Source organism: Tachysurus vachellii, chromosome 20 (genome assembly GCF_030014155.1).
Source record: "Tachysurus vachellii isolate PV-2020 chromosome 20, HZAU_Pvac_v1, whole genome shotgun sequence".
Lineage (NCBI taxonomy): Eukaryota > Metazoa > Chordata > Actinopteri > Siluriformes > Bagridae > Tachysurus > Tachysurus vachellii.
The window spans coordinates 5,832,501-5,857,441 of NC_083479.1; the positions used below are offsets into that span (position 1 = coordinate 5,832,501).

At 42.4% G+C, this 24,941-nt stretch overlaps 1 protein-coding gene across 5 annotated transcripts in view; it reads right to left on the bottom strand.

Moving 5' to 3' along the window:
* Positions 1 to 24,941, bottom strand: part of ttc28 (tetratricopeptide repeat domain 28) — a 185,274-nt gene that overhangs the window by 57,510 nt on the left and 102,823 nt on the right. For all 5 annotated transcript variants that reach the window (XM_060895213.1, XM_060895212.1, XM_060895214.1 and 2 more), the window contains 3 exons: positions 13,905 to 14,052; positions 10,062 to 10,334; positions 6,740 to 6,870 (listed from right to left, as the gene is read on the bottom strand). In XM_060895213.1, coding sequence (XP_060751196.1) covers positions 6,740 to 6,870; positions 10,062 to 10,334; positions 13,905 to 14,052 — 552 coding nt within the window. The remainder of the gene's footprint in view (positions 1 to 6,739; positions 6,871 to 10,061; positions 10,335 to 13,904; positions 14,053 to 24,941) is intronic.

Below are 24,941 nucleotides of genomic sequence, written 5' to 3' on the forward strand. Positions count from 1 at the left end.
AACAATGCTTAGTATGATCGCCTGCCTCGCTCCACTGTTGCCATGTTACAGAGTGGGTGTGTCCTGAACGATCTGCCTCTCTGACAAGAACACCAGTGAAAATTCCCTACAGCACTCGCTGACGGGGAAGTTGATTTCACGGGTCATGAATATGTAACATGAGGCAGTGTGTGTGTGTATACAGTATACTATATATATATATATATATATATATATATATATATATATATATATACACACACACACACACACACACAATAAGCTTCAGTGATTTTATCAGGAATAAGAGCGTCGCTACAAAACGGATAGAATAAGTTAAAATCTAGTCAGTAAGTCAATTATTAATAACATTAATAAAACAAAATAAAACTTTTCTCCGAGCAATGTGCCGTGTTTAACTGCTAACAGTGTGCTTCGGTTCTGCTAAGCAACGTAACGGACGACGACGACTGTTACTCATTCACCACGAGCAGCAAGAACAACACTGAGAAATTCAGTCGAATCAAATTCATCTGCTCCCTGAATCCCCGATCTATCCTCTACGGATTAGTGTGAGAGAGCGAGGGCAAAAAATGTAAACTGTAAACTGCTTTCTCTAAAAAAAAAGATGCAAACGGTCATTAGGAACAGAAAACAACAGGTTTCCTGAGGGAGCACAGTATATGAATAACTGCTTTTCATTTCAATAAGCCTCAAGTTCTCTTTGCAGAAAAGGCAATCCGTGTGTTGTTGTTTCCATAAACAACAGCGCAGACATACACAACAGACGGCTCTCACGTTTCTTTTTCTTTTTTTTTTTTGAGAATGCAACCTCTGTCTGCTACGAGCTAGAATATATTGGAAGGTTGTTAGTTGTCCCTCTCTTGGAGATTGGCTGAAAAACTTAATATCAAGTCTGGCTCTTGAGAAACTTAAGAATATGTGGTGTGAAAGAGAGTTTCTGAAAAGGTTTTGTTTGTTTGTTCAAAATGGTGGCACCGAAGAGGCTTTTAGAGAGCGAAGTCACAAGGTATCTAGTAACCCTAGAATAAAAACTGTTCTCTATAGTGTGAAATAATTTATAGTGTGTGAGCCTCATGGACATGGCTTGTGTATGGTACACATGGTATCACGCAAACACAAATGATACCGTCTATAAAAATTAGAAATGTTAGAAAAGCTTTTGAATGAAAAATACACAAAAGAGATGCGTTGAGTTTCTCGTCCATGTTAATCTCACACACAAACTTTTGCAGACGGAGAATAAGGTGGAAAATGTTGGAGGACATTTTTAAAAAATGACATTTTACATGAAGTGTTCTTGCAAATGGAGTCAAGCAAAGTTTCTGGAATGTTAAAGGGTCAGTAAACTGTGAAATCTTTAGCCTAAGGGGTTAAGGATTAAGTTCGAATCCCAGGGCCACCAAGCTGCCTCTGCTGAACCCTCTATTGATCAGCTATTTAAATGAGATAAATGTAAGTCGCGCTGGTTTGTCTGCCGACTGTAAGTAAAATGCACATGCAAGGATCTTTAAGCAGATTTAAACATTTCTGTAAGTGAAAGCTGACCAACTGTAATCATTTCTCCCATCAGATCTGTGCCAGAACAGGATGTGAGTTTGGTAAAAGGCACAAAATGAAGCGGGATTTACTTTAATTGGGCGAGCGACAGTGACTGCAAGTCGCAAAGAGGCCAAGACTCTGAGACAATGAGCACATTCTAACTACTGACAAAACCAAACCAATTACAGCTGCCGTCATATCCGATATCTCTGTGCCTAATGAATACATGAAAATATGCCATTGAAATGAGATTAAAACGTGCTCTGCCTCACGCAAATTACTGGCGAGAGCAAATGGCGGGTTTCACGGCGTGCGACAGCTGCGCGGTTAAAGAAAAGACGCAGACAAACACGCGGAGGATGTTGTTTCGTTGCCGGCTGCGTTTACGTCTTTCGTTGTCGTTTCACAGGCTGGAGAGAATTTCGCAATACAGTACAATCTGCCTTATTCCATGCTCTTTCATCTCTGCTTTAAATCAGGGTTTAAGTCGAGACGAAGCTTCGAACGAGGGACGGGAATGATACGATCCATCATGTTATTCCGGCGGCCTCTTTATTTCTTAGTTCATCCTATAAAGCACAAAACCTCGCTTCATCCAAACTATTACTGTTATATACACGCCGAGGGGTACAGAGCAGGGTTGTCTGAGTCCAAACGGCTTATACGTCCTCTCAGCTTTTCCCCCTCCAGAGCTTTATCTTTACCGTTTGGAGTGTAAGAGTCTAACGCCATAAAATTTTAATGTTTTTCTTTTTTTTTCCTCAGGCCTGGGTTTTTATTAGCCAGAAGCACACAATGTGAATATTGGGTGTTCAGAGAGGGGACGGGGGGGTCGGGGAGGGGAGTGTGGGACAAATCTGTGGATGTATACAGCCGTGTTTGTTGATCTTTATTGTGTAATGTGAGAAGCATGGCAAAAGATATCGGAGATTTCACTCGAAAGGAAAAAAAAATGAAATAAGACGACGTTGTGGACTTGGGATACAAAGACAGGGTGATGAAGCGCTTACACACACACACACACACACACACACACACACGGTTTTTAATTTTTTATGGCTTTATTGACACAGACTGTGAGCCTCATTTCACTGTAAAAATTCTCAATGCATCAATATTTTTGACCAGGTTCCATTATGATCACTCAAAGCTCAACGTTTAATTAATGATGCAGCCACATATTACACTTAATGGGCCAATATTCAATAAGCTGCAGCAATAGGAAAACGTATTTAAGTTAACATGCAAAACTCAAACACACACACACACACACACACACACACAGGACTATACACCTGACTGTCTTCATCCAAATCCTTATTAAAAATCACGAGCAATTATTTGTTTCATTGCAAAGTTCTGCCATGTGTGTACGTGTGTGTGTCCTTTTATCTGCTGCAGGTGTGTGAAAAGGGAACTGCAGCCTGATTGTGAGCTGCAGTAATTACAGAGACACGGGGCAGAAGTGTTTATGAAATGAGACCAGGTGCTGCGATGCAGATGATGCCATTAGACAGGTACTGCTTACGGAAGCCTCGCCCAGCAGGGGGTGTGTCAGTGAACACACACACACACACACACACACACACACACACACGGGTAAACATAACATAATACATATAGACATGCGTAATACACAAAGAGCGTTTACATATTCCAGATAAGCTTTAATGTCAGAGCTTTAATGCTTCACGAGAGGTTTTGCTTTGAACCAAAAAGCTCGGTCTCTAAGATATGACACAAAACGGCGCCATGATCAGGCAGTCTGTCCATAGCTTATCGACTGAGTTTTACATGAAGGAAAGGAAACACGCCTGCTGTCGCTTCACAGCACCAGAGCTCTTCATCATGTGTGTACTAACTCACTTCCAGCTACAGCTCCCTCACCTGATTCTCATCACCGTACAGAATAAGCACCAGATATTCCGACCGTTTGTTTCATATCGGACGTGCTTGTCGTCTTCGCTGCATTTGGCCCTGGCTTTGGTGGCGTGATTCATTTCGGAAAAGAGAAAAAAATCCCAAACAAAACAAATCTGGCTCCAGCACTGGTGCTTGGACCCCAAATATAAGGGGAAAAAAAATCAGAACAGCTTCTAATGAAGAGCAAATCTTTTTAATCACAAAAACTGAATAACAGGCATCCATTAAGAGTCCACAGCCACCTGCTCTTTCATGATGCAAATACAATCTGCGTTATTTAATGCTCTTTCATCTCGTCTTCAAATCGGTGCTAAGCTGAGACTCTGGACAAGCCAGCGAATTCCACGAGCTATCCTGTTATCCCAGTGGCCTCGGTGCGATATTTATTCTTTCAACAGCACCGCTAGAGCGACGAAGCCAAAACAACTCGCGTCCTTCGTGGAGCACAGTGTAAATTTATTATTCATGACACTGAATGTGGAAGCACTGAATGTGTTGCTCTGATTCTCAGTCTCGAGCCTGCGGGACATGAAGGTAAAGCTATAGTCGTGAAAGATTTGACTGAACACGCTATGATCTATCTAATCGCTTCTCCTAATTAAGCAAAATCACGCTCGCGTGTTATACAGGACGCTGTATGCTCGCAAAAATCAAACAAACAAGAAAACGGTTCTGTAATTCTTCAGTCATAAATTAGTGTGTGAGTGTAACACAACAACTCTTCGTTAAAGGCTGATGATAGACGCATTCTGATTGGCCAGAAGGTTGATTCCTTTTTTGGAATTGATATTGATGCGCTCGATCGAATGCGTCTTCCATTCTGAAAGCAGTCTCCAGTGTTGGTGCTTTGTAAAAGACAGAGGTAAAGCTAAAGACAGAGGTAAGACAGTGGTAAAGCTAAAGACAGAGGTAAGACAGTGGTAAAGCTAAAGACAGAGGTAAGACAGTGGTAAAGCTAAAGACAGAGGTAAGACAGTGGTAAAGCTAAAGACAGAGGTAAGACAGTGGTAAAGCTAAAGACAGAGGTAAGACAGAGGTAAAGCTAAAGACAGAGGTAAGACAGAGGTAAAGCTAAAGACAGAGGTAAGACAGTGGTAAAGCTAAAGACAGAGGTAAGACAGTGGTAAAGCTAAAGACAGAGGTAAGACAGAGGTAAAGCTAAAGACAGAGGTAAGACAGTGGTAAAGCTAAAGACAGAGGTAAGACAGAGGTAAAGCTAAAGACAGAGGCAAGACAGTGGTAAAGCTAAAGACAGAGGTAAGACAGAGGTAAAGCTAAAGACAGAGGTAAGACAGAGGTAAAGCTAAAGACAGAGGTAAGACAGTGGTAAAGCTAAAGACAGAGGTAAGACAGTGGTAAAGCTAAAGACAGAGGTAAGACAGAGGTAAAGCTAAAGACAGAGGTAAGACAGTGGTAAAGCTAAAGACAGAGGTAAGACAGTGGTAAAGCTAAAGACAGAGGTAAGACAGAGGTAAAGCTAAAGACAGAGGTAAGACAGAGGTAAAGCTAAAGACAGAGGTAAGACAGTGGTAAAGCTAAAGACAGAGGTAAGACAGTGGTAAAGCTAAAGACAGAGGTAAGACAGAGGTAAAGCTAAACATATTATTTCTTTAATTTTCCTTCAGGACAGAGGACCTCTACCGGACGCATGCCTACACGTGATCAGGACACGGTGGACACGGTCATTTGTCATAGACTTGACCACAGAAATAAAAAGGGGGTGCCATTACTTAAGAGCACTTCACTCGGTTCTATCATCCACTGCTCCTGCACCTTACAAACACCTTAACTCAGCTCCTTATTGGCAGATTATCAGTCTATTCTCTGAGGTGCCCACTGGGACAAGGTGATAAAGGACAAAAGGGGGAAAAAAGGTTACTGAGAGCATCACAGTGACCTTCTGAAGTGACTAATGAAGAACTGGAGCAGTTTATCTACCTCACACACACACACACACACACACACACATTTCCTGCCACATAAGCTACATCTACCTCGTTAGCTCCATCCGTTCTGCCACTATCCAGCCAGAAGCGATGTGATTCTGACACCCTCCACTACCCAGCATGCAATGCAGCCGCAGTGGCAGTACAGGTGTGATGGCATAGACGTTCGTTTCTGCCAAAATGCTCTGCTAAGTGTGAACGCGGCCTGGCGCTCGTGCAGAGAACGCTAAGCTCTGGAGAGCTGGAGGAGGGGGTCACCGTGCTGCACACACAGTGAAGGGCATGTAGAGGAGAAGCTCATAAAACTCATAAAGCCTTATTCATAGTAGAAGCGCAAAAGTATTTGTTTTTTATACAGCATGAGCGGGAAGAAAAAAGGTTCCTGTGACAATATGTCACTTTAACGCGGGGTAGAAATGACCGCGTGTTGATGAGTGACTAAACTGAATGTAAAAATAAAATCAAATACAACTGGCGTTATTTCCTGTCTTCGGTTGGCACGGATGCCCTAAAAAAAGAAATTCCTTCAAATTCTTTGTGGTCTTTATCGACGAGCGTATTCGTCAGCAGTTTCACGGAGACATTATTACTGTTTTTAGGCTAAACTGCAGACTAATCAGTGTAAAAAAAAAAAAAAAAAAAAAAAAAGCTGTGTTGATGCCTTTATTGCAGGATTTGGGGTAGTAATACTTGATCTCACTGTGCAGTGGTGTGTAGTGGAGTGTAGAGCAGACACAGCCCCAGACTCAGGACGAGTTCAGTGACGGCCGACGAACCCAAACGAGAGCGCTGACAATAACATTCATCACTTTCTCAGTAAAAAAAAAAAAAGCCCTGGCTGGTGGACCGGATCAAATCAAATACGACCTGTTTTGTAGAGCTTTTTTTCTAGACAGCTTTTTTTTTTTGTACTAGTCCTTTTTATATGTTTGAGGAATCTTTGATTAGAACTGAAAACGATCCGGTTACAGTATTTATACATGAACTCTCTCTCTCTCTCTCTCACTCTCTCTCTCTCTGTATTTTTTTGACTGTTCAATTCGATTCATTTGAATGTTAACACACAGATGCTCTTAACCCTGCTGTTTCATCTGTTAACCAGAAACACAAGACATTAACTCAAGTGCCACCAGACAGATTTATTGTCTCTATGCTTTCAGTAAATTGGAATTTTTTTTTTTTTCCTATAAGGAAATCATTAAGGAATACCATTGTGACATTTACTAAAACTGCGTGCAATTTTACATAAAAACCGACAGAAATATACAAATAAAACCCACTCACAACCACACACACACACACACACACACACACGCTCACAAGTTTACCTCTCTGTCCTTCAGCTTCATGGCCAGGACAAGCTGGTTCCTGTGATTGGTCAGGGCCTCTCGGTAATTGCTCTTGGAGAAGAATGCCGAGCCGAGGTTCCCGTGAGCCCTGCACTCACCTGCCTGGTCACCTGCAAGAGACGACGAGTCAGCAGTTCAGACAAACACACGCCTGGCTGTGTTCACACACTTCCTCACCTGACAACTCAAAGACATGACATTCAATGACTCTTTTCAGAATGACAAATCATCCCACACACTCTCCTTCTCTCTCTCTCTTTCTCTCTCTCTCTCTCTCTCTCTCACACACGTCAGCGCTCTGTTTCTACTTGACTGTGAAAATGTTATAGAGCTATTTTTGCTGATACACACTGAAGGAGCAAAAAAAAAAAAAAAAAAAAGAAAGAAAATAGGACAAATCTATGAATGAGTAACTTCTTTTTTTTTTTTTTTTTCCCTGACTGCAGCAGTGCAGTAATGCTGATTTAATCTGCCTGATATTTCTGTAAGCTTTCAAGATTTAGACTGGACAAGAGATTGCTGTAACAGCCAATATCTTCCGAAGTGGAGTGTTCCCCACATCTGTCACGTCTTATGAAAGGCTGGCAGCTGGCGAGACGGATCGACTGTGAACGATATGATGCGTGCGGGACGACACCAAAATACTTTGAGTGCTTTCATCCTTTGGGGAGGATTAGAGTAATGGCACTAAGTACAGAGGTGCGTAGAAAACGTGAATGCAGCAAGCTCCGTCCAGGGGCCTCCGCTAAAAGATAACATGCCCATGACATCATAGAGATGGAGGATGAATCTGTGGCCAGCACACACACATACACACACGCACACACACGCACACACACACACACACACGCTTGTATTACCTACTTTATGGGAAATTTTATTTAAACTATTACTATACAAGACAAATGTCCTGACCCTGAGTCTTGTGTCTTGTCACATATCACATCATTGATATTACATGTAAAATGGCAGCAAGCCGAAAACTCTCTGTCATGGAATCGTTGTTGTTGTTTTATATTATTCTTTATATTTGTTTGAATTGAAAGATACAAGTTCAAATACTAGAGAAAGTTCCAGAACAAAATCCGACGCAAAGCCATCGTGTACGTTTCCTGCTAGGTAAACAAGCCGCGTTGCACTTAAAGACGTCCAGAGAAAAGAAAGACGCTGGCCAGACTCGAATTCTTGAAACGTTCGCCAAAAGAACTTGGTGATAAAGGGCCGGACTTGATGTGCTGGATTAAAGACATTTTTCAGGAGATGATAAGGACTGTACAAAGGTTCATGTTAACTGGTCAAAGCTGTCTTTCTGCCTCTGTCCTCACATATAGTCCAGAGCTGGGGGTCACCTCGAGGCAGACCCAGAACCCGCTGGAGATAGTGAGTGATATCCCACAGCAGGCATGAGAAGGATCACACCAGGACAAGCTGAAGATTCTACCTGACTGACCTGTCGGCTGTTTCAGACTATTGAGCGAGAAAAGTGGAACGAAATCGAGCATCTTCCGTGACACTGACTGCTCACTCAGAATCTCCACTTCAGAGCTGTTGTGCAACGTGTTAAACGTGTGAACTGAACCGTGGCTGACTCAAGTGCACGCCGGCACAGCTGAGAGCGTACGAGGGGAAGGAAAGAGCCGTGAACAAACGGCACGGAAGCTTTCGTGTCTCAGCAGAGTGCTCGTGACAAGAGTGCACTTTTTAGCCGTGTGCATGATTTGAGATGCTACAAAAAAACGGAACGGTAAAGCTGTTGTAGCTATTAAAGCTTTATTTACTAAACCGAGCATGTAGAAGGTTCGGCAGAACGTTTGTTTAAATAAGATTTGGGCTCAGATTAATAAACTCTAAGATCTGCTCAAGGTCCTAATGATGTCCCTTATTCTGAGAGACAACCTCAAAGCTACATTAATTCATCAATGCGATTCTTTAACCTCTAAATACAAAGCCTCACTCCTCTGTTCTGTGTACATCAGCAAGCAGAAGAACTTCCTTTGTCCTTCATGTGTTCGTCATAAAATTGTAGTCCAAACCTGTCGAAAATGATTCTCACGTCATCTCCTGCTATATCTGACAGCGACGCATCCTCTGGCTGCACTCGTGTGTATCGGCATCTCATCGTGTGTAAAGCTGAACGGTGTCTCCATCCTCCATCTGCTCTAAGAAGTCCTGATCGATGCTCCTGGATGTGCAGCTCCATGTAGTTTGTGATGAGAAATAAGTCTCTTATTCTCTACACCACCTCGGTCATGTGCTTTTCTCCCGTACAACATCAAATGTAGTGTTCGGCGCTGGCTCCATGTTCGGTACATGATCGAGTCTTGGCTAGTTCATGTGTGCTTGTTATTTAAGGAAAGAAACTTTATTTCCAGCCGGTGTTAAGGTAGTGTGCTCTTTTTAACCAAAAAAGACGACACACACTATTTTTTTTCTCTGAGCGCCTTATGCTTACTGTAAAACCCAGAAAAAAAGTGAAAGAATAAACTTTTTAGACTATTTATTTAATGTATGTATGTATTAGATTTGTCACACTGTGGTGTATTTAAGCTTTCAGTGAAAAAAAAAACAAAAACAAACATATGGGGGGTTCCAGGGGGGTGTCGCTGAATAGTAGCCGATTTAAAAAATTTATTCAAGCCGTTTCTTCATTTGCGTCTGCCATTTTTAATGAAAGGGGGAAAAAAAAGAATAAGTCTGTTCTTTTTGGCTGTTAGGTTTAACTCATCTTAATTCTACGCACATCCACATCCCGGGTCACTTCACTCGTGTCCATCCCCTGACTTGCGCTCCAATCTACCATCCAGTATGGTAGCAGAGGCCTGGCTGTATTATCTGAGCGACGTTTTTCTGCACGGCTTTTTAAAAAGAAAAGGATTCGTCGAGCATGTCCGTGTTTTTTTTTTTTTTTTTTTTTTTACTTACACCACATCTCTGAATGTGAAGTCATTTCCATTACAGTTGTGGTGAAAATGATTAACATCCATTAACGTCGTCTAGTACCTTCATTTGCATAATTATCGGATACTTAATTAACCTCTGGAATTCAGTTAATATAAGCTTTTATGATTAAAGACTGAAAGAGTTCATTTCTACGTGATGCAGAAGGAAACGCAGAGTGCATATGTTAACATAACAAAAAAACAAACAAACAAAATAAAAATACAAGGCTAATACAGGAAAGCTTTACTGACGAATATTCCTGCGTTTGGTGCGCCGCAGATTTCATTACGTCTCGTAACCGCGTTATTCTGGTCAGTGAAGAGAGGAAAGTTTATTGGTGAAATCTATAGCACTCACTCACCTAAGGTCTTGGCCACCTCCAGGTCTTGTTGCATGTAGGCGGTGCTTTTCTCTGTGTTGCCCAATGACCAGTAGGCGCTGCTGAGGGCGGAGAATACCGAGCCGCGCAATTTGAGGCTGCATGTGCCGATCTTCAGCGCCGCTTCTAAAACCACCACCGAGGCGCTGTGATGGCCGGCGCTCAGCAGCTCCTGGCCGATCACAGACACCACGACGAACGGACTCTTGTCCAGCTTCATTTTCTGCAGCTGCTGATAGGTCGGCTCCAAAGACTCTGTGGGTTCGGATAGGAGAAAAGAAAAAAAATTGATACTGAGACGTGTCATAACCTGTGGCCTTAAATCCCACTAAACAGACAAGTGGGTCACATGACTCAGGTACAGATTGTTTAATCGGCATGGGTAGAAGAATAGAAGCTTAAAATAGTGATTAGAAACATTGTCTTAACATGAAAGATAAATCACATCATAATGTTATTTAGTTCTTTGTGAAGGCTACGTATTCGTGAGGTATATCATCAGATTATGTGCAAAAAAATTCTACATTTAAATAAATGTCTGTATATTCCAGCCTGAATAAAATACTGGGCTCTTCATAGATAGTAATTTATCACGCCTGCCTACTTCTTTTCCTTCATGCCTTGGCCTCTTTTTTTTTTCCTTCCTTTTTCTTCAATAAGAAGTCTTTCTGATGTCTTTCTCTGATACACAATCAGACACTTGGTGTGGAAGGGTAAAGCGGAGACAGAAGGCCAGCATATGTGTAGAGGTGACCTCCGCCGGAGGGGCGGAAACGCAGGTAAGGTGTGAAAGTGCATGGTGTCATAAATCAACTCGTGCCACGGCCGCGTGTCCCCGTGCTGCCCGCTGGGAGCGATGACACTCCGGTTTTAGCTGCCCTTCCTTATCGGCTTGTACCATCCAGCAGGAAAGAGCTTTCCGGCTGTCCTGCTCTACTTTCTGTGTGTGTGTGTGTGTGTGTGTCAGAGACTCAATAGCAGTGTGTTCAATTACAGTTTTGCTTACTTTGCATTTGCAAGTGTTTTTTTTAGGGATTAAAAAGCCCCAATAAGAGAAATAAAGAGAAATAATTAATATGTCTGGCTATATATATATATATGAAGTATATATGTAAGAATTAAAAGAACTTGTGATGTTATTTTAAAGGTAAATTGTGCCAGAGAACCTTTCAGCTTCAGTTTCAGGTAGTTCAGTGATATGGAAACATCAGTGTGTGTTTGTGTGCTTGAACGCATGCATGCTCCTGTTTGCTCCATTAAATCAACAATAGCAGCTCTGTAGTGAGAGGAAACCTGTCCATCGCTGGATGTCAAATATGTTACACGCACCATTACACACCTGTAATCCTCTTGGCGTGCACACACACACACACACACACACGCACACACATGCTGCATTGGGAGAGAATTGTGTATTATTTCATTTTATTACCGTAAAACGTTTGTCCTATTTATGGCCACGATCAGTATCAAGCTTACCTGCTGAAATATTTACCGCAATTTATTTCCTTGCATAGTAATGAGACTCACTGCTGTAATTGGCTTTAGTAATTAAAGTTAGCCGACACTTTAGACTGGAGTCAGGATTCCTTTAATGATCTGCTTGGTCTCTCTCTCACACACACACACACACACACACACACACACACAGCAGCTTCATTTATCTTGACAGCATTATCAGTTGCTAAAATAAAACCATGAAAAAAAAGCTCTTTGGCGAGCGGTGTACCAGCGTTGTGTGTGTGCGAGTGTGTGTGTGTGTGTGTGAGTGTGTGGGCGAATGAACAAGCTGCAAACCAAGTTAACCACAAAGCGTGGCATGATAAACAAGAAGAGAGAAATGCTTATGCGGGCCGTCGCAAAGGAGCGATGGCAAGGCCAGGATTTAATGACGAGCCTCTGGGTGCCTATTTTTCTCGCTCTTACTCACTAATGTTCTCTCTCCCTCCTTTTCTCCGCTCACCGAGTGCGCGACGTGTCAAACGGGAGCTTTGACATGACTGTCTGAATCCCCATAGGAAAGCAGCTAAATAAAGCTGTAATGACAGCGTGTGACAACGCCACCCACCTCGCATTATTTCCTTCCCTTCTCTTTGAATTACCGCTCAGGTGACCTGCAGACCTGTCTATAGCTGCTAGGGCCACGTGATTAGACACTCGATGGGCACGGACCTTAATCCAGCCATACCGATGTTTATTCATGTTTGTCTTCCAACCCTTACATTTATCTGAAGACTGGACACGTTACTGCAAACGTGTTTATCCCGTGTCTGGGGCTGAACGTAAACTCGTAGAGGAAACAGCGCGTCTCGGGTGAAAGTCTAGGCTCGGACAGGGTACTGCGACGTCTCAGGCTGTTTTCTCGTAGGGCTCTGGTACCAGCCAGGGGTTTGGATGGCGTGCTTGTTGAAGAACGGGACGATTCAATCCGATTTCAATTCAATTAGACTGAAGGTCTAATCCCCTGCATGCAAATCCTTACACGAGAGAGTGAGAGCTCAAACTGATAAAGAAGCAGAAGAGAGGATCAAACCTCTGGCGGTGAGATAAAAAAAAAAAAAAGAAAAAAAAAGATAAAGAGAGAAGAAAGAAAGATAAGAGAAAAAAAGACAAAAACATAGAGAGCAGAAAGAGGAAGAGAATGATACAGTGTCAATGCAGTGGTAGAGATCATCTCTCTCTGTGGGGCTGATTATGAAGAGCTGCTCTACATAATCTTTCCAGTCATACATTCATATTTTCTCTCTCTCTCTCTCTCTCCCTGTGTGTGTGTGTGTGTGTGTGTGTGTGTGTGTGTGTGTGTTTGCCCAGCCAGATTGGGACAGCAAGGGAAATAACGGATGTCATTAGGAGTATAACAGCTTCATTTTGGGAACGTTCCCAAGACCGAGGCAGTTTGTGTGTCACTGATTTACCTCCAAATAAAACTGGCTGTTTAGTCAGAGGCCACAGATGTATATTGTCAGTCTCTGTGTCCATGATTGAATCACACACACACACACACACACACACACACACACACACACACAGTAAACAGGCAGCTGTAGAAATATATCTCCACCAGACAGCTCTTCTCATTGCGAGGCCTCGTCCTCAGTAAACAGCGGCTCTGCTGCTGCGACTTTTTTTTTTTTTCGAGGCAGAGATTTCACAATTTCACAATCGCAAACAAACTGCGACAACCTCCGAGGGCTCGGCGTCTGCAGTCAGCGAGTGCACAAGGGTGATTGTGTGCACGTAAAACGTTGACTCCTAAAGGCTTTTTTGTTTATAATTAATCCAAATTGGTACTAAATCTGTTGGTAAAGAAAATCTGTAGCTGAAAGAGCAATATAGCTGAAAATCCTGTTCATACATAATATCCTGTTTCGCTTGCCTGGAAATAGCAAACCATGACAAAAACAAAGTTTGTATCATGTTGTCTTCTGCAACTGTGACAAAATGTGTACAGGATAAATAATCAACAATCAATTCTCCAGCTAGCAGCGGTGTTGTCTCTGCATCGCTTTTCAAATACATTGCTAGTGTCTTTATTTTCTCTTAGTTACAGTATGTCTAGAGCTCATCACCTGATGTATGTAGTGCAGCAGGAGGTGGTGAGCTTGGGAGTGTGTTGTAGTGAAGCTACAATATCAAAATGACTGCTCGTGCCAGTTACCCCAGCACCAGAAATGCAAAACTTGCTTTATTTACAGGGTTAAACTCAGTATTTTTTGTAGACTCTTAGCTAAAGCTAGCTACTTAGAAGCTCAACAGCTTCAAAAACATTAGCAAAAACATCCTGCACTCTTAAAAAGACAACTGAAGCGCTCCAAAAACACACACCTCGAAGTGGCGACTTCATGGCGGCCTCCACCATGCCGACGAGCAGCTGCAGGCTCTTGGGGTCCTGAGCGAGACCGGAGGCGAAGGCGGCCAGAGCATCTGCGTGCCGGCCCAAGTACTGGAGGGCAACGCCCTGTCGGAAGTATGCCTGTAAAGAAAGAGAGGGAAACAAACACACACACACACACACACACACAAGAAAAGAAAAAAAGAAATGATGTCAGATTCCTGGTCTATAAGACACAATTGTACACCACTGCAATGGTCAGTGGATCAATACGCTGTGGTACTGTATGTAAATCTTAAAATAGCAATACTCTGAATATTATACTAGCGTATACACCATATTTCAAGGAAGATCGACACATCAGGCTGCTGAACGGAAGCGTCGGATGGCTGACGAGCACCTGAGCTGTGATCTATGATAATTCGAGCAAATTACACAGATACTTCATCCTTCTCGAATCAGACAGTCAAATCCTTTACAAACGACATTAGCAAAGCTTCTCTGCTAAAACTGATCCAGCTCAAACAGAGCACTGGTGGCGGTGGCGGCGGTGACGGAACGTGATTAGCCGCAGAAAAAGCTGCAATCAGAACATCTGGGGCACTTAAGAATTTCACCACTGGAGAATTCCACCAGCAAGCCTCAAACCAGCTTGTGGAATATTTTGAACAGTCGAGGGTGAACGTTTGTACGGTCTACAAACGGTTCGAAGAAAAAGAAGGAGATGGTGTTAAGATTCATTTTCATAACCTAACACACAGGGATTGTTGTTATTTAACCGGTTGAGGATGTGGTGTCTTTAGTCACTTATTTAACACTGAACGTTAATCTTCAGAGTCGGGGTTTGGAACAGAAACTACATTTCCTGTCCAGAGAGAATCTTCAGGACAAACACATACATTCAAGAGTCAGAACATTGAGATTGTAGCTGCTGCAGCTAAGTGACAACAGGAACGAACTTTGCTTCTAAACATTAAATGGAACCAGAAAATGTTAAGTTGCAACTGTGTAAAAAAATTACTTTTAGGTACAAAAACCTCAGTGAGGATTATTACAGTATATTAAACTATTCACGTTGCTTATTATTATTTAGAGATGATCCGGATACTCGGCTGAAACGAGTATCCGGTACGGATAAAGCACTTCTGCCGAGTACGAGTATTATACGAGTAATACGAGTCAATATCTGTGCTCGGATTGAATGAAAATCATCATTGGGTAGCTGATTGTGTCAGCGTTCTGTGATAGGCTAGTCACAGCGCCCCTCCCCTACACACATACAGATGTATTGTGTTGCTGTGTCTCGCTCTGCTCACTCACAGTCACACACAGAACAGCTCTCTGTCTCTCCCTCAGTCACTCGGGTTCGCGGGTCTTTTCCGTTAACGTTTAGGGTTTCTTCAGCTTTTTACTTCGGGTTGTAACGTTAATAATACGTACTTACTAACCAGTAGAGTTCTGGTAAACGTGGGTTCGTTCAGACGTGGTGCTTGCTTGGTAGAATGCGACTCGCATTGCGTCTCTGCCTGTCGGAGATTTGTTTTCTTTTTTAAACCTTCAGCTGTCTCTAACCAGTAACCAGACACTGAGTGTCTGACAAGTTTTTGCTGTATTTCATAAAAACATAAAGGTAGTAAGCTAGTGTTATAAATATTACAAATTAATTATTACCGGTTAAAGCCCCGCCCATTTCAAGATAAGCCCCCCACCCACTCCGAGTATGGATACAGATACAAATAATTCATATGGTTAACAGATACAGATACAGATACAGATAATTCTGTACTCGCTCATCCCTATTATTATTATTATTATTATTATTATTATTATTATTATTATTGTTAATTTTGAGTGACATGTTACATGAAATCTGGCATCTATGACTGGTGACTATGTTATCAGGCCACAGTGAAGCAGCACATCACAGCTGGTGTAACTGTTCCGTCGTATTTCTAATCCTCCATTAGATAAAGAGGTAGCTCATGCAAACAATTCTAATAACGAATGAAGGCTAATGTAGTCAGTCAGTATGGTAGTGTTGGACTGAAGTATCCCTTTAACTGCCATCAGCGCTAATCAGCACTCTGTATGCAGCTCTGTTTCTGTGGTCCTGCGAGGGATTGTCTTATACATAATGACTTAATTTTCACTCTGAGGCTTGTTTCATTATGCCGCTAATGTTCGACTACAGGGCTCACCGTCTCTACAGCCTGGGATTGATATACAAACACACACACACACACACACACACACACACACACGGCTGTGTGGGGCATCCTCGGCAGGAAGCTCGTTCAAGTCTCATACGTATCGTCCCTGGAATCTTTTTTTCAATCGTACATTACGAGAGAGTGAAGAGCTGTGAAATGTGACACGATGAATTTATAGAGACCGTCTGTAATTAATTTCATGACGCCCAGGAGGGGCGTGACCCTTTGATTACAGGGACATCATCTCTCTCTCTCCCTCTCTGTTTTTTTTTTTTTTTGGACTGCTTCATTGAAACGGACTGAGAACAGAGAGGCAGATTGAATACGACGCATTAACCTTTAGCCTAATTGTGTTATTACAGAACCTTGCAAGACATCACGCGCTGCTCACTGTTAATTGCCTCAGAGTGTGTGTGTGTGTGGGTGTGGGTGTGGGTGTGTATGTGTAGGGAAAGAAAACAATAAAATAACAATAAAATAACAATAAAAAAAAAATCTTGCTAAACTTTCGCATTGTGCAATTACATTTAATCTGCTTTTGACATTTTATTGGACCAACGATCAAAGTTTCTTACACAAGAGGCTTTTAAAAACATCATTTTGGTAGGGTATTAGACAGGAAATGCATTTTTGTTATTGACAGAAGCCGGCTTATGCTAATTGGCAGACGTCTGCAGGGTGCCGGAGCGATGATTCACACGGAAATGTACTTTTTTTTATATATATCTTTCTATTTAATATTTAATATTTTTCTATTTAATAGATTTTTGAGAATGTCAAACTTCGAACACAGTTTCAAATACAGTGTGTGTGTGTGTGTGTGCTTGTGTGTGTGTGCGTGCGTGCATGTGTGTGTGCGTGGACTTCTGATGTATAAACATTTCCGTTTTAATCATTTGACTTTTGTTCAGGAAATTCAAGGTTTAAATATATTGTATTATTAGTAGTAGAGTACATGTGCATGTTTCATCGTATGAAAAAAATGTGAAAAAATTGTGTGTGTGTGTGTGTGTGAGTGTGTGTGTGAGTGTGTGTGTGTTCCGTCTTTTTCAGAGCACTCTCAGCTCCAGTGCACAGCAAATCTTTGATGAGAGCTTTTAGACAAATTGAACTCAAAGCAATGGCATTCACGCTCTTGCTGAGATAAAGAGAAAGAGCGGTTTGTTTCAGAGATGCGATCCCATTTCTTTAAAATGTTAAGTATCACAATCAATATTATGACCATAAGTGATTTCCTTCTCCAAGTACAAGATTTTTTTGGGGATTTTTTTTTGGGGGGTGAATGAGCAGCTCAGTGTTTACAGTTTCTCTTGCACCACTTTAGCTCTCACCAGTTAACTCTTATGACCTTCCCCTTAAAGTCTTTTGTTTTCACTCGATCATTTCTTTTTCTCCCTGACACACGTTCCTCACATTTCCAGACACCCATCTCTTCACGGCGTTTCTTCAGAAAAGAGCAAAAAGTGACGCCTGCTCTTGAACGAGCAACCGAGCCGATCTTCGCATGTAGTCAAATATGAAGAAAAAACACAGCGCAGAACTCCTAATCTAGCACCTTAGTGCTTTGCTGAGCTGTACGTCAGAGCAGATGATTAGGAAAGAGGATGTACTGAGGAAAGAGACAAGGTAAAGTAGGCGTGTCAGCTTAACTCCATCGAGCCGTAAAACTCGGGTCTGTTCATGACGGCTCTCAAAGCCATTCATCCGGCTTCTGTGGAACTCTATTCATGAGAACAGAAAATCATGATGGTTTTATTTAAGGGCTCTACAACCGGAGTAGTCGCCTTCTAGTAAACAAACAAACGCAAACGAGATTCGCTCGTTTCGTCCGGCTTCTGAGCCTAATTTGCCGGTCTTGTTTCACGAGCCTCAAAGGCAATTAAATCCGGCACTTAAGTAGTAATCGCTTTTCTCTGCCTTTTCTTCGGGATTAAAATGCTGCGGGGTAACAGCGGTGTTAAAAAAAGCACTCAGTGCGCAGAGTAAACAACTGTATAGCACTGACAACATAAGTAGTGCTACCCTGATCCGTTAGGATTCTCTGCTTTGTGACTCGCTGACTGAATGTACAACATCGACAGGAGGTGGAAACGTCTTTGCGTGTGTTTATATATGGTTCTCTATCCTGGCGAATGCCTTGTGAATTTACTGGCTGCCTAGCAACATCTTCCTGCCTCCATCCCCACAACGTGGCTTGCTATCACCTAGCTTCAAGCTTCAAGCATGCGGACAGAGAGCATGCGATTATCTCCCTAACAAAACGCTCTCTTGCTTCTGATTTGAAGAGTCAGCTTCATAAAAGTGACACAGTGTTTTATTTACCCCACGACAGTAAGGTAACTTCGTAGCTTTGATCCTCCAAAAATCCAATGTGACACACGTGGCCAAATATGTCTGAGCCCACGGCGAGACGATATTAGTCATGAAAAAGCAGGCAGAACGCTCCAGCCTTCCCTGAGTGCGTGGTTCGATCGATAGGCTCACATCAAGCCGCGGAGAAGTGCGTGGAAAAGGTCATACTTCAGAGCCGTGATCAATACTCGCATTTCAAATTACAACTGTTATACACAGGAACAATGACAATGACAATCAAGAAATCTGCTACTATCCTGGCCTTGAAATCACAGAATGAGTTTCTTTGAAGGAGGAGACAAAAAAAAAAAAAAAACGCTGGCTGTACGTTTTTTTTTTTTTAATTAAAAGATCTGTCTGTCATATAGCCTTCACTTTAGCATGACCTGGAACACTGACTACATCAGTGCCTGAGTTCACTGAATTAACACATATCCACACAACCATGCTGCAAAAGCCTAGGGAAAGCCTTCTCTGAACAGTGTAAGAGCATGAAACCATATATTAAGGCTCACAGATTGGGAATGGGATGTTCACCAAACACATGGGTGTCATTTTCAAGTGTACACACATACTTTTGGCCACATGATGTACTGTTATGCTGTCCAGACTGGAGTACAATCCGTGTCTATAAAGTAATGCCTAACAGTAACACCTACTGATTACCTGTTTTACAGAACTAGATAATAACTGAGAGCAAGAGGAGCCTAACACTTGAGGTTGGGAGTATTAGCAGATGCCTCAATTATCTTTACTTACATTAATCAAGACCAGATGGCGACTGTACAAAAATATCCCTGGCTTGAATTCTGGAGACACAAACTGTGCATGTCTGAAGAATATTAGTTCTCATCAACTACAGAACAGCTTTACATATGCTATAAGCCAATTTTACCTTACACACATATGCCTTGTAGGTGCGATGCCTAGTGAGCAGAGACATCCTTCATCTAGAGCATGTAAGCGGACGATGTTAACCTTCCCTGCGCGGTCCCCTTTAGGCGCATCGGCACGTTACCTCTGAGGACTGACTATTCTTTGTCATGCATGAACTTGCATGACAGTGACATGGGTGTATCATAGCATGAGTGAGGTTCTTATTAATACATCAATTTGGTCTTGAAGCTTGAAGTGTTTCTGCTCTCCGCCGAGGGAGAAACAAACCATGGGAGTATTAAATTGCTCCAGAATCAAGACAGCAGAATCAGCAAAGCTGGGAAGATGAGACAGATGGGCTGAGAGTTGAAGACTACAGAGATTCTCGGTTTTTAGCGCATTGCTACAAAAACGTCCTGATGCAAAAATTGATATGAGCTGAATTCTTGCCAGTGACAGTCTTCCTGTTAAGAGGAAAGAGAGTCTATCAGGCCCTTGATTTCTGTTGATATCAGCTAAAAATCAGTTGGTATCGACCATGGCTTATGTAAACAATAGCTGCATGGTTACTGATAGAAGCAATTAGAAGCATAGCTTGCAGCAATGAGCTGTTTGTCTTTGCAACACTAGGCTTAAAACCTGAATAGATTTGTCCAGTAAACGCACAGCACTGACATCATTTTAGAACCAGAGGCAGTTCTCAGGTGCTATGCCTTCTTTAGCTTGGTGACTATTTTCATGGCTGGACCATTTACAGTGGGAAAATGGTAACTCGTTTGTTCTCAAGCAAGGAGGATGTAGTGCCAAGAAAGGAGGACAACAAGGACTGTAACACCAAAACAAATACAGCCACAAAGATGCTAGAATAACAGCAACTGTTAAGATCTTCATGCCTTGTAACAAGTAAACAAGTGACATGTCAAGCGTAAAATTGCGTGACAGAGAGAGGAAATAGAAGTGGACAGATGGAGTAAGGCTGGGTTTTATAAAGCTCTCCTCACGGCTGGTCATTGTCCAGCAACTCTGTTTCCAGGTTGCCTGGAATGCAGATGCTTAGCTCTCCCTGGAGATTACCAGATAAATACACTCTAATGCATAACAGATGCAGCAAGCCCAAATATAGACCTGCTAATTCCACACAGTTAAGTTCAAGCTGCATGTTTAGAGGAATAGTTTGAATAAACAATAGATACATAAGTGACAATGCATGTAGACTTCTTCCGTCCGCTTGGTGTGATGGCACGCTAGCCAACATTCAGCTCTAGTCAGGCAAGCTGGTGTTGATCGACTCGGTACTGCTTGGTAATCATTAGGTGTACTTCAAACACAATTCTTGCTGATGTGTCATTTTAGGCAAGACCTTTGGCCCAATTTTCAATTAGGCACAGCATCTCCTACGGTCCTACGGCAAGCGTGTTAAAAGCCGCAGTGAGTTAAGACTCGTTCATGGTTAAAGGTAGCCAGATTTTGGTGACCAGCTGTGGAGAGATTAAAGTGTTGAAAGGCAAACAGCAAACCTTAATTGAAACCAATGTCATCAGCTGTTCCTAGCTGAAAAGTCAGGCCCAAAATAACAGGGCCGAGCTCCATGAATATTAATCTGTATTGTTGTGCAAAGCTAATCAAACATCATTAATCTGGACATGCACGCCTTTGTAAGCAGTCCAAAAGAGACAAACAAATGCATTCCACTGCCAGATGCAGTCAGCGAGTCACCTGACCCTAAATACCCCCTGACTGTCCGAGATCGAGGTCCAACAAGCTGGGAAACGACGACAGATGCAGTGCTTATCAAAACAGTGTTTATCAAAACAACTACAACTATTGCCATGGAGTCGTTTTTACTTCGGACTATCCTGCACTGAAAGCAGATCATCTGCTCTTGTATTCAGTGAGAAAGAAGGAGTTTATGACCTACTGACACAAACACCACGCCGGTGTAAGTCTAAACGACCTGGGTGGAATTTCAGAGCCATCACCGACTTCCTCGGATATCCTGTGTAACACCATCTTAGCAGTGTGTATGAACCTTGCTGATAGGATATCTGTGACTGTACTAGCATCCAGACAAGACGTCCCTGAAGGCTCAGGGTTTGCAGTACTGAGTGCACTGGAGTACGAAATTGAGGCTGCCGCAAGTTCAGCTGTTTATTCGTTTATTTTTTTTCCTCGTTCCCCCGAAAGAGTCTCATTTCATACAACAAGGGGTTTAGGCAATTACTTGTGACAATAGCTGGCATGGCAGCCACAGGAAGGATTGATCCGGACAAGAAGGAATCCTGTTTGCTTTATTAAAAGCCATTCATCACCGTGCTTGGGTGTAATGGTGCAGAGAGGATAGTAGGATAGAAACGAGACTGTGAGCGTGTACGTGTGTGTTTGTGACCGAAGAGGACGAGCACCATCACTGAGGAAGCAGTGTTTCATTAGCACACATCTCAGGTTCTGGTGGATGTTAAAAGAAAACTATTCAAGTGCACCACAGCTGCAGTGAGAACACCCTGCTTGAGGGCTCGAGAAGCCTGAGGGCTCGTCTCACTTTTTTCCCCAATGTTGTCTAATCCCAACTTACCTCAGCTTCCTGCTTGTGCTGGTACTGTACACACTGATCAATATGCTACACGAAAGTAGGTGCAATACATGTTGCAAATAGTCAATGTTAGGAAAGTCTGTGGTCAAGAGGGATTCAGTCAGGTTTTTTTTTTTCAGCAGAAGGCTCCTCAGCGCTGTCTCACCTTGCTGCAGGAAAGATGCTAAGCTGGCGGCACAGGCAGCCACATGAAGGGCAGAACAACAGAAAGAGCCAGAGAAAGAAGGACAGGAAGAGGAGGGCGAGTGCAGGCCTAGAGAACTGACAGGCACACACATAATAAGGCTGTCAGATTCGTATGTAAAGCTGAGCTGGGGGGCTTGAGATGATTTTTATTGTTAAAGGTGATCACTCACCAGGTGTGGAATCAGAACAACCCAACATGGTTCTTCATTCTTCAATTATTTGCTAGCAGTGTCAGTTATTTGTTTAAATTAAGTGAAACTAACAAGCAACATACAAAATACAAGTATCACATATTAGATAAAGATATTTTGCCCTTCTGGCAGCAGACATATGTTTCTTTTTTCTGGCCCACGGCACAATCGAGTGCACAAAGTGCATAAAATCCAATGTTCTGCTGCAAAATATCATAGAGACAACACATAATTACAGGTACAAGCCAGTCCTTATATGCAGAGACTAGCTCTGAATTAGCTGAACTGATACACCCACTTCTGATTTACACTCCAGATAAACTGCCAGCAGCTCCAAGCAGCCTCATGTTTATCCGAGCTATTTCTTCCCAAAGGGAATCCAACTGTTTCCCCCTCAACCCTGCTATTCCTCTCCAAAAGGCACAGATAAAGAGCCGTGCACTTGTAGGCGGATGACACGTAAAGGAAAAATAAAGTGCATTAACGTGTGGTTGGACTGTATTAGTCTAGGGAAACCTCTGGGTCTGTCAGGTTGGGTTCAAAGCTTCTTTATGGCCACAGCAATGAACAGAGCAAAACGGAGAAAAAATGGCTGTTGCCAATATTCCCAACAGGCTGCTTTGCTGATGTCATCACAAAGGCTTGACATGGCTGCCCGCTTCCTGTGACACTAATAAAGCAGAAGACTTTGAAAATCAGGGGCATCAAATACTGTGCTGTCTCTGATTGGCAGCGGGAGATGGGTGAGGGCAAGAAAAGAGCTGCTTCTGTAATTGAAATCAAACTGCAAGGCTGGCTACTACCAATGAGCCATCAACTGGGATGCGAGAGCTGCCTCTCACCCTGCTCAGAATAGCTCCTGCTCTCAAAGGCTGGGAAAAGGCTTTTTTTTTTTTTTTTTAATTAACACCATTAACACAGAGTCAGACACCCAAGAGTATGTTACACAGTGGGGGGAAGTGTCTACTGGTAAACTGCTCAGTACAAACCAAGCAAGAACAAAAAAGACAATACTTGAGCAACACGATAGTGAGATGAGGTGAGACCATTAGACGCTCGCTAACTTAAGGGTGGTCTGTATCTCCATCTGCAAAAGGCTTTTGATCTTAAGCGACTTGAACGTTTAACGAAAGAAGCTCTGTGAAGTGCTGAAAGCCGTTATGATGCAACGTGATGAAGTCACGTCTGTGCATGGCTCCGCTTTTCTGCTGTGCTCTTTGAACATGCTGTTAATTTTACAGGTAGTGCCATACAGAAGGGCAAAGAAAGATGGCATTCACTGGCCCTTGGCAGGCGGGTAATCCGCTGCAGCTGAGACATGGATCTGAAAGTTTTGACCTGCAGGGGAGACATGACTTCACTACTGAGGCAACCAACAGCTTTCTGCCAATAATTTTGTAGCAGTCACACCAGTGATCTCATGCCATGTTGGCGCCAGTGAACGGTGCCTCCAAAGCTTTTAGAGTAATTCATTCAAACAGTTAGTTAGGAAGGCCATTATACATCACTTTTTAAAGAAAATGATAGCTATAACAAAAAAGGTAACAAATAAATCATACATAACTGTGACTCAGTAATACAATCGAAGTTCATCTCTAATTAACAATAAACTGTAGTTTGCAATCCAGGAAACAGCATAAGGTTCTAAAAAAGACAGATGAGACACAAGCTCTTCGACCTGGCTCTGCTCTGGTTGTTCTTACCTGCATATGTCAGGTTTATTGACAGTGTGTAATGGGTGACCTTTAGCTAATCCTGAACAGACACATCTTTCCGCTAATCCTAGCCTTCCACTAGGCAAAGGTCCAATGAGAAGGCATGCTGTGTGACACCAAGCTCATTATATATCTTTGGTTTGCAAAGAAGCAGTTCATTACTGTCACCAGCTGAGCACGCAACGCCTCTCCTTCCCTTATGAAGATGAAATGAACTCAGGCAGGGTCTATACTGGAACTGGGTGAATAATTAAAATTCACAGTATGAACACTCTACAAAAAACTGTCCTGTTTTTTTATGGTATTTCAGGATAAGCACATCGCCAACATAGTGTCATCAAATAATGCCATATAATTATATAGCTGCGGACACAGTTAGTTCTACAGACACAGCTAGTTCTACAGACACAGCTAGTTCTACAGATACAGCTTGTTCTACAGCTACAACTACAGCTAGTTCTACAGATACAATTACAGCTAGTTCTACAGATACAGCTAGTTCTACAGACACAGCTAGTTCTACAGACACAGCTAGTTCTACAGATACAGCTAGTTCTACAGACACAGCTAGTTCTATAGATACAATTACAGCTAGTTCTACAGACACAGCTAGTTCTACAGATACAGCTAGTTCTACAGACAGCTAGTTCTACAGATACAGCTAGTTCTACAGACACAGCTAGTTCTATAGATACAATTACAGCTAGTTCTACAGACACAGCTAGTTCTACAGATACAGCTAGTTCTACAGACAGCTAGTTCTACAGATACAGCTAGTTCTACAGACACAGCTAGTTCTATAGATACAATTACAGCTAGTTCTACAGACACAGCTAGTTCTATAGATACAATTACAGCTAGTTCTACAGACACAGCTAGTTCTATAGATACAATTACAGCTAGTTCTACA